Source organism: Alternaria dauci, chromosome 5 (assembly GCF_042100115.1).
Source record: "Alternaria dauci strain A2016 chromosome 5, whole genome shotgun sequence".
NCBI lineage: Eukaryota > Fungi > Ascomycota > Dothideomycetes > Pleosporales > Pleosporaceae > Alternaria > Alternaria dauci.
The window spans coordinates 13531-24182 of NC_091276.1; the positions used below are offsets into that span (position 1 = coordinate 13531).

General features: G+C 50.7%; 2 protein-coding genes across 2 annotated transcripts; one reads left to right on the top strand and one right to left on the bottom strand.

Moving 5' to 3' along the window:
- Positions 1-2093: 2093 nt before the first annotated feature.
- Positions 2094-3563, top strand: ACET3X_005630 (uncharacterized protein; the record flags this gene model as incomplete). Its single annotated transcript, XM_069451861.1, has 1 exon — positions 2094-3563. The coding sequence occupies one exon, from the start codon at positions 2094-2096 to the stop codon at positions 3561-3563; it is 1470 nt and encodes a 489-aa protein (XP_069305990.1).
- Positions 3564-4739: 1176 nt separating this feature from the next.
- Positions 4740-8207, bottom strand: ACET3X_005631 (uncharacterized protein; the record flags this gene model as incomplete). Its single annotated transcript, XM_069451972.1, has 4 exons — positions 4740-4781; positions 4930-5458; positions 5505-7932; positions 7982-8207. 4 exons carry the CDS (start codon positions 8205-8207, stop codon positions 4740-4742), a joined length of 3225 nt encoding a protein of 1074 aa, XP_069305991.1.
- Between the last annotated feature and the right edge of the window lie 2445 nt (positions 8208-10652).

The window sequence follows — 10652 nt, forward strand, 5'->3', positions numbered from 1 at the left end:
CAACTTGCGTCCCAAGCCATATCGCAACCGCTTCGCAACGTGCCCTCGCTAGCAACCAACCGTTGCGGCAACTTGCGTCCCAAGCCATATCGCAACCGCTTCGCAACGTGCCCTCGCTAGCAACCAACCGTTGCGGCAACTTGCGTCCCAAGCCATATCGCAACCGCTTCGCAACGTGCCCTCGCTAGCAACCAACCGTTGCGGCAACTTGCTTCCCAAGCCATATCGTGATCTAATGACATAGTTTTGTACGACGGCTTACGCCGAAAAGTCAGACATGGATGCGATACAGGCTCTAGCTGCAGCCTATAGGGTATATAAGCTCTCGGCGGTACAGCCACCTACTGCACTGAAATACGAGCTAGACCAGGGACAGGACTTCAACAAGAATGCGATTCGGAACACGGTGCTGTGCAACACCAAGGCGTTTGCAGATTCCAATGAAGCGAATCTACCAAAGCGAGAATCGGAGACTGAACAGCAGCATCACGACAGGATTGCACGCCGCATTTCAGGAGAATCAAACTAGGGCGATCGACTCGTTCGTGGAAGATCTGAGGAACCAGTGGCCAAGGCAGAGTCCCAGCGTGCCGTCCAGGACTGAGTATACTGCCTACCTCGACGTTTTCTCTACAGCGACAACCATTAGGAATCAGTTTGTTCATTGGTTCAACAACCGTCTGTTCATGCAGCAGACTTGTCAACAATCAAGCCAGCTTGATCGCTATCAAGCTGGGGCATCAAGCTGGCGTATCAATCAAGCCAAGCTAGAGTAGAGGTATAAATCAATTAAGCCAAGCTACTATAAGCTAGCTTGATTGTTTGGCTTGATTGGCTTGATAGAATTAATACTCTATAAAGAAGGTTAAAGTAAGTAAGTAAGGTCACGTGGTGATAAGATCACGTGGTGATAAGATTATATAAGGATACCCCTACACTATCCCCTTTTAAGCTTCTTGAAAGGGGGATTAATTTTGTTAAGCTAATCAAGCTAAACAAGCCAAGCTTATTAATTTTAACCATCAAGCCAATCAAGCTAAGCTGAGGTAGAGGTACCCACTAATCAAGCTAAGCTGGGGCACCCAGCTTGATTGGCTTGATTGTTGACAACTCTGTCATGCAGTACCTTGGACAGTCCAGAGAGTTGCCCAAAAGGTGTTAGTAGGTGTATGAAGCCATACCGTGGTCTCTGCGTAACTTGCCCTCGCTGGCAACCAACCGTTGCGGCAACTTGCGTCCCAAGCCATATCGCAACCTTGCAGCTGGAACATTCGGACGCTTTAACTACCTTAGGGCTGGCGCTCCAACCTTCTTCACGCTGCACCTCTAAAGGCAAATACTAGTGTTATATTATTTGGAACTGCGCTCTTAGATGTACGAGGCAGAGCGACCCTCCCTATCTAGGACTACCTCTTTGAGATCTTTCGTGTCTTCAACAACTAAACTTTAGTATTCAATATTATATAAGAATAGCACTCTAAAAAGAGAAATAACATGTATTCTACACTCAAGGACGCGACCTCTTCTGGGATTAGGGACCGTACTCTACCTTGTTAGTCGGTGCGACTATATGCCGCACCTTGCCGGCACGCCCTGGCCCCCTGCTTTCCATGCCACGTCTTCTTTTCTCTGCTGTTATTCTTACTACTTTTCTACCCACACACTAATCGCTGGCTTAGAGCGTCAGCCTTGGTTCTAAAATGGATCAGTTACAGCTCGATAGTGACCATTGTCAGGATAAACACAGCGGAAGAGGCTTTCCTGCACAGTGGGACGCTACAGTCGCTAACAACTTAGCATACAGCCCACCTAACCCGTCCTACAGCAGATTTCTTGCGCGTCGTCTCGCAGAACCATGCCGTGTACCAGGCGATGTACGATACGCGGGATGGATCGTTCCAGAAGTAGGCGACGACGAAGCGTGCAAGCCGGTTTTCATAGCCCACTCGACACTAGATGCGATATGGCTGCTGAAAGAGACGCTGGGTGCCAGCACACTTGACGCAGAAAATTGGGGGCGTCTCACAAGCGCTGCTATGGACTTTGCTAGTAGTAAGTCTCTAGAGCCTAGAAACTTAACTACAGCGCGGCTAATGACGCCAACGGAAGGCATCGCGGAGGACCGCATGGCTATAGACTCAGACAAGGACGATAGCATACCGCCATCAGCACAGAGGGCTACAGGCGACCTTGTGCCGTACCGTAAACGTCCAGCCTCCTCATCGCCTATTCGCAGCGAGATCCGTGCCAACAGCTTAAACCGCCTAGCAATACAGGAGGACAGCGCGGACGAATCGACGGCTAGGGCTAGCGAAGTCAACACTATGACAGTACACGCTGGCAAAGACACAGCTAGAGCGGAGGGGGGACACGAGCGCGGAACAAGCGACGAGGACAGCGAAAACCAGAGTGCGACGACGCCTCTATCCGTAAAGAGGTCCGCAACAGTTACAAACAAGAATCGTCTTGCAGAGCTACGGCGTACAAGAAAGCTAGAAAGATCGCGTGTAATAAAGCTCGAGGCGATAGGCTTAAAGGAACCGCCTGAGAAGATGCCTGCGCAGGAACGTATGGCGTACGGCAGCATTGCGCCAGACGATGAGCCGACGATCTCTTGGATCTTCAAGCAAAAAGTCGCGGAAGATGCTGATTTCTATACAGCCTCGCCAACACCCTACTATACTGCCTGCAGCATGCTAGCAAAAGCGCGTGCTTTTGGAAATGCAACCTCGCAGTACAGCGCTGCGCAGTTCCTGCATAATTGGCGGAAACAGGGCACGCCGTTCTTGGTAAAACCAGTAGATCGTTATGTTCTTACCCAGACGCAAATGTCGCAGTCAGTGGATAGTAGCGCAACACTTCATACTGATGCCGACAATGCATTCTGCTTTGCCTGGGACATGTGCACACGGTACGAGACGATGCTTGCAGCTGTAAACATTGGCACTCGCTGGGCTTTCGCTTTGCTAGGGAAGGCGTACGCTCGCAAGGTCGACGAAATCCAGGTCGCTGATCGTCTAGCCAGTAACGACAGAACTCGCAACAGGTACGGGAAGGGCCAGGCACGAACAGAGGCTATCACATATTTGGTCCATCTGGTTTGCCAATCACCATCTAAATCTGACCACGCAGCCTTTCGTTACCGCCTAAAGCGAGCGACACGATGGTTCGACATAGTTCAAGCTCTAGGCTGGGGATCGCTGCTGCTCATACCCCACGAAGAGGTCTCAAACCATTGGCTCGAGCGTGTGCTGCGGAAGAACCAGCGCGATGTTTTTCTTGAGCTAGTGAAGCGCGAACGGCCGGAAATTTGCACGGCAAGCAGGGCCCTCGAAGCCTGGCTAGGGCCGGATGGAATTACTGGTGCGCCGATTGCTGGAAAGGAGAGGCTTAGCATTGAAGCGAATGCGCTAGCTACGGCGGTGGGGTTAACAGAGATTCCAGACAGCGAAGCCGAAGATGACACTGATTCTGACGCATCGGAAAGTATCCCGGCATCGCCGGCGCCATTGCGACAGATGTCGGTACTTGAATTATTCTGTCCTGTAAGCCCTATAGGTTGAACAATAAACCGGGTTACCTGACGACCCTGAACTATGCGCTGCGGAAAAAGAGTGATGGGCTCGAAGAGCACAATGCTGAGCTTCTAGCGACACTCTACGGAAGTAGTGAGGTAGACGAGAGTTGCTAGTCATAGCGGTGCTTATTAGCAGGTGGGGTGTATGCGTCCGTGTTGCGGAAGCTTGCCAATTTAGTGTTAGGCTAGGTCTGTCGTCTAAGTCACCGGCTGTACCGTGGCTCTCGACGATTACAGCCTGCTAGGAAGCTGCTGTCGTATTGCGATACAGATAAGTCAACAACACCGCAGGCTACAAATCTACAAATAACTACAAAGAAGAGCGAAACACATAGCGGCTTCCTCTCTTTTCCTTAAAGGTTGCCGCGCAAGGTGCTATTACCTTTGCCTGCGGAGAATAGTAACAGGATGCCTCTACACTGTGCTACTTCAGCCACTAATGCAATGTAGACTTCGCAGGCTCTATTCTCTAGTGCCTGCGTCTTTTTACTATTACGTTAATTATGTAAATAGTAGAGAAGAGACACAGTTAAGATTAAGAAACGGATTACATGCGACAACGATAGTACGGTTAATATTGGGGTTGGTGTTTTTCTGAATTTACAGTTAATACGAAATATTTTAAAAAATCATAACACTACGTAACGTGTATTAATCTCTTCAAAAGCTGTATAGGATAGAAGATGTATATAGTATATACGTGTTTTATAGGAGAGAAGATGTAAAATTATAGTGGAAGCTATAATAGCTTACTCTACACTGGGGACTCCTGTATAATAGTATGACATCGGTCAACCCATGCATAATCAGAACTACCAAACACGCATTGAATAAAACCTTTAGCATCGCTCCGTAGTCGCATTAACTCTGTACGTCTCTTCTCAAGAACGGAATCATAGTTGATCGCTATGTCGCTGTTCCTTGGGGAGTCTCGACGCCCACTAGTAACCCGAATCCATTGCAGTTGTCGAAGGAAGCGGTTGTTGCAACCTTTGTGCTCTACCCCAGATAGTACTATGTTAGCAATGCTTCTTACTTGGGAAAAGGGCCTCTCTTAGGGAAGTCTTACCAATCTTCTTCGTCATCTCCCGTACCGAAAGCACCCAACCATCGTCTTCCTCCGACGGGAAGTAATCTGGTCGAAGAGACCAGAGCATTCTTGTTACCAAGGCGGCCGCAAACATTTCAGAGTTCTTGGTTGGTCCTTTGGAAAACTCAGTCGCATTCACCGCTACAGTAGGGGTAGCTGAAGAGGATGCAAGGGTTAACACCAACATGAGCATTAGATCGCATTTTGGCTGACCTAAGCACTCGATGAGGCACTGACGTGCTCTGTGGTAGTGTTCACGAACCTTCTGATTCATGCCGGACTTTGAGAACTGGCCGTCCAACTGCTGAAAACCTTTTTCAACTAGCGGCGGGATGGCGTTAAAAGGGATTTGGCAACCAAAGTCGATAGTACTCTTTGTTTGCGAGCGCCGCTTTGCTTGGTGTACTGCCTCAATCGCTGCCCGCTTGAGGCTGCCCGGTCTCGCCGCTATAGCGGATGGGGCCGGAACGTTACCGACTAGCCGCGTCATTCTCCGGTAGCTCAATCGGCCATGGTATGAACCAGGCACACAGTCAATGCGGCACGCCGCTAGAGCTGACATTATGGCGCTGATCCAGTATTCCTCCTTCATCGCCTTGGCCCTGGCGTGTTGCACGGCAGCGCGTAACACAGTGAACCAGCTCGCGTTCTTTGAAAAGAGGTAGCTACTAGATTGGCCATGGCTGTTAACACACTCCCAGTAGAGCTCTTGCGCAAAGTCGCGTCGCGTCTGGCTTCTCAAACCCGAAGTCGCTTCTGGATAAAAGACAGGAAAGATCGACTCGTACTCCCTGTACTGTGTTAGCGGCTGATATTTGAAACGCTAATTGCACGAACCCTGCAGAGAAGGGGTGCTCGCTTTCAGCCCAACGCGTCACCTGCTCTTGCGCCTCCTGTCGTGCCTGCAGTGTTGTTAGGCTTACGCTTTGAGCATTGCCCCGTCCGCCCTTGTTCAGAGCGCGATAGAATTGGTGTGTTACGAAAGCGATTGTCTGCGGCTTCCACATCTCTTCGAGCACCTCTACTAGGAACTCTTCTGCGCCACGAGGCCCTTTACCTGTGAGCCCACCAAGCTCACGGAACCATACCTCGCTGTGACAATAAGCGGCAACCTGGGGCCCATAGTGGTGGCGAATGGAAGCAACGTGCATCATAATAGGTCGTCCATTGTCCATGCGCGGCCAACGCACTAGGTTAGCATGGCCACTGCCTTGCAGATTGAGCATGTTGGGGTCGATAAACGGCCACCCACCCTGCTCAATGCTTTCTATGGTGCAGAGAGGCCCGAGCACTGAGCCCACTAAAGACCGGGGGAACCCAGTAAAGCAGTAGCTGCCAAGGCGATCGAATGCGGCCACACCTTCCGCTAGGGCAAAAGGCAGCCCTTTAGAGCCAGCAGCCTTGAAGCGACGATAAAACTCGTCTGATGCGTGCGCGAACAGACTAGCAAAGGAGGAGAGAACCTTTGGAAAGATGCGTTCTTTGAACGCGAAGAGGACATCAATGTAGGTAGGTTGTTCCAGCGAGAAGTACCGGATTAGCTGGAGGATAGGTTGAAGCACTGTCGCAAAATTCCGTTGACCGTCAGCTAACTGCGACACCTGCACAGACAGAACTTGCTCCATCCTAAACGCGTACAGTTCTTCCTTTATAGCGGCTTTAATCCGCTGTTGCTCGCGAGCGAACGGTTGGGAAGACGTAGGGTTATCAGGAGTCTGTTCGCCTCGCAATTTCCGCAGTAAACGCTGCCGCTTCGCCGCTACCCGAGGGTTTAGGTTGCCATCCTGATCTGGCAGCGTCAGGGCAGCCGTGGCAATGCCCTTGGTAGCAAGTAAGTTGCCGGGGCTATGGCGTATAGTTCGCTTAATGTTGGAGTACGCCTGAAAATAACCACTAGTCAACACGCTCGCACCGTTGTTCTGATAGCTCATGTTGTCCTCCATTACAGCGAGCACGTTGTCGCGTAGGAATGCTGGGGGCTGCGCGGAGGAGAAGTTGCCGTACGATGGATGGAAGGCAAGAGGGTAGAAGGTAAAGTCGCGCGGGTGTTGGTATTGGCGAACAACGTTGTTGCGATTGGCAAGGAGGCAGCGCGCAGGTGCGAGAATGACACCGACGTCATTAGAGGCGTTAGGGAGGTTGGAAGATGCTATTGAGTGGATGTCGACCGCTAGCGCGTAGGAGACCGTCTCAATGCTCTCCAGTCTATACTTGTCCTCTAGTGCGCGTAGAAGATCCTGTGTGTAGTTATCAAACGGCTGTTGATGGTCGTGCGGCGGGGGAATTGGATCGCCTGTTTGTGTACCGCTCTGTGGGGGCGTAGCCCCCTCTGCGCCGCCTTCGGACCTAGCCGCCGCGTCTTCAGAGTTAGATAAATCATTCTGAGAGTTTGGTAAATCATTCCCAGAGTTTGACAAATCATTCCCAGAATCAGACGTCTCGCTATCAGAGTCAGACGTCTCGTCATCAGAGTCAGACGTCTCGTCATCAGAGTCAGACGTCTCGTCATCAGGGCGCAACCGGGTTTCCTTAGGCAGACTATTGAGTTGCTCAGTAGACAACTCAATTGGAAGGTTCTGCCCGTAGTCATACGCATGGAACGCTGGCAGGTTCTCAGTCCAGAACGGATCCTGCGTGTTCTTGCGCACGTACTCTGGCCACCCTTCCATGAACTGCTCCTGGAACGTTTCCCACTTGACGATTGAGATCGATTGCGACTGGGGTCCATCCAATTTCCAAGAAGCCTCAACACCCTCTCCAAGTAATACGCCTGTAAGGAAGACTTTCTTAATGTACGACGTAAGGAACAGGGCATGGGAGGGTTTGAGAGCGCTGTGCTCAGACGCCTTCTCGCGGCGTTTGCGACGTTCGCTGCCTGACAGAAGAGGGTCTACTGTGCTATCGACAGGGTGCATAACAATAAACCAAGATTCGCGCGTTCCACCCTTTGCAAGACGGAAGGTACGATGCTCCATATCAAACGACAGTCCGTGGCTGTGTTTAGCGCTGTATGGAGCTCGCCAGTGTTTAAAGCTGATTGTTACGTGGTCGAAGAACGTAGAGAACTTCACAATGGGTTGGAGCGGCCGGCCGATGATAATGATAAGGTCGAGGTGGAACTCAGGGATAAATTTGTCCTCAGGCTTGGCTGGTCGGGACCCAACGCGCCTCGATCCGTAGTCTATCGTGTATCGCTTCTGCAGCATTCCAATAGCCTTACTGCCGTTAAATTCGGGGCTGTCTATCATCTTGATAAATCCCTTCACTACTACGTAGTTACTATATGCGTACAAGTAGGATGCTCTTAAACTCACCAGGTAGTCGGTGGTCACCTCCGCTGTGGTCAATAGCCCAGGTAAGTTGATTATTCGCTATTGCGTCTTCGTCCCCAAGGCTGCTCTCGTGGTATTCTTCTCCATCATGCTCGTCAGGTTCTCTATCGTGCTCATCAGGTTGCACATCTTGGTACAGGCCGTCCTCCTCTCCAGCACTGCTGTTATCGTAATCGCTATCGTTTTGTTGTGCAAGATCTAAAGACATGATGATAAGAACAGTATTATATAAAATAGTACGTTGGCTAAGGGCTGAGGATCTTGTAGGGTAGATCGATAGATGATGATCGAGAATCACAATATCCAGTGCAGAGGAAAGAGGAGAGGAACAGTGTCTATTGGGTTAGGGCTAGGGTCAGATACGGATTACTTCCTCCAAGCCCCTCGTTGTTTCTGTCGAGTCTTTTCGCTTGGAGAAGCACTGCCCTCTACAGCTACCTGGTCGCCAAGGGTGTGTTTCTTACGGTGTTTCTTTCGGGTCTTTTCGCTTAGAGAAGCACTGCCCTTTACAGCTACCTGGTCGCTAAGGGTGCGTTTCTGACGGTGTTTCTCTCGGGCTGCAGCAAGGTCGCTTAGACTCAAGTCCTCAATCCCCCTGTTTTGAACTTTGGTCTGCTGGGATGCCTTGGGTATGCGCGGCTCAGTTGAGGGGTGAGAAATTAGCTCTGGGGTAAGCTGGTCCGAACTCGACCGTGCTGAAACGCTACGTGCCGCTTCAGAGACTGTCAGATTGAGCTCTCTCTCTCTGCTAGACTCGGCGTTAGAGTGCCTTGCGGGCAGCGGAACCTCTTGACTTGTATTATCAGAGTCTTCTAGAGTGTGTCTAGACATCCATTCAGTGATTGCGACCTGAATTGTCTCTAGCAAGTCGTTTGCTGCCCTAGTAGACTGGAGCGCAGGTTCGTTGACGACTTCAGGGACCTGACAGATAGCATCACACGCGATTTGTGCGATTGTAGGCGTTCGCGCTATGTAGGTATCGCTTTGAATTAGGCACGCCAAGTGCTTGTTGTGCAAGGTTGGCCCTGTGAAACTGGTCACAATTGACAGCAGTTCTCTCCACACCTTATGCTGGAAGCGTGCGCCGTAGTTCTTGATCTCTGCACTTGGGTACTCGTCAATATAGCGGTCTAGTATAGAGCTTGTGAATGCTTCCGCATTTTGCTGTACGTGTTACAGTACTTCTTGTTGGAGGTCAAGAGATTTTTGATCAGCCTGGCCGGCATGCCTGCTCTGCAGCACGGGCACTAGATACTTCCGCAGTGCGGGTTTGTTGTTGTCGCTGTCAGACACCTTGGCGGATCCGCTGTTTACCCATTGGCTGACGTGGGTCATAATACTCCTCATAAGCTTCCCCTCTTTCTTCGGGGTTTTTAAGAGAGCGAGGATGTTTGTGTACGTGTGTGTGGGCTTTGAAAGTACAGTGGAGTATAGCGCATGGTAGGCCTCATTGCTTAGAGTTGGGAAGAAGCCCTGCCGGCGCGTATGGGAAGGGCCAGGATCCTTGTCTAACTCCTCGCCAGGGTAGAACAGGTCTTGTACGTCATGGGGACTTCGTGCCTGGGGCAGGCTAGCTAGCGTGTTCCAGTCTGCTAAACTGGCGTCAACCCCATACTGCTTTCGAATAGATGTAGAGATGCGAAGTACGTTCTCAAACGCAGCGAACCAATGCTAGACAGTAGATTAGCAAGACAGGTCAGAGTATTTCGGCGGCGGGTTACACATACGTCATCTATCCGACAACTAGCCATCCACTCAAAAGTGGAGAGATTAAACGTTACCTGCCCAATTGCGGTAGAACACCAACGCGTAAGCAGGGGCTGCCAGTTTTGATTTCTCCACAGGGTAACTAGCCGCCGTATTGGGAACTTGACGCGGCTACTAAGCTGAAGATGCTCTCTCATCTCTTTCTCAACTGACTTGCTTGAGCCTTAAAAGAGATTGGCGTTTGTGCAGAACAGGCTGGTTAACTCGGACCATATCTGGCCATGATTGTCAGGGAGCGTAATATCGGCCCGATTCGCCCGAAGTTTAACACGAGTGTCTGGTGGTAGCGTGTCTAAAAAGGTTAGGGGCTGTTGTTCACAGTACGCGCGTTAAGGGGCACCCGCCTTTATCGTAGATGCGGCACACCCACCACCTCTCCTCTTCTCCTAACTGCCGAAGGCGAAGATACTCTTTGAATGCCTCTACACGATGGTGACCCGTAATAAGTTCCGCTGTCCCTCCAGTCACGCTTTTCCAGCTCTTGAACGACGGCCATTCCAATCCTTCCTTATCCGCAAACGTGGCAGAAGTAACTGTGCTCTGAGCTGGCAATTCCACCTTCAGATGATGAAGCATCTGCTCTACGTGTTCCTTAGAACAGGCAATCTGCAGTTGGTGGCTAGGGTCTCGTCGAAGAATACCAGTTTCGTTAAAGATCTCGCAGAGGCGGCGCTGGTGTGCTGTGTCAATAGACCTATTGACACCAAAACTCCATTCTGCGCTAAGCGCATCGATTGGAAACTTCGCTATAGCGAGTAGGTATGGCGCAGCTTGTTCGTGGATAGGAGTTGTCTCTTCAATCTCTGGATCATTCGTACGCTGCCGTTTGCTGTTTTTGGTTAAAACGTTTGCTAGAGGGCGCTTCATTGCAACGTTGTTAGAAAGA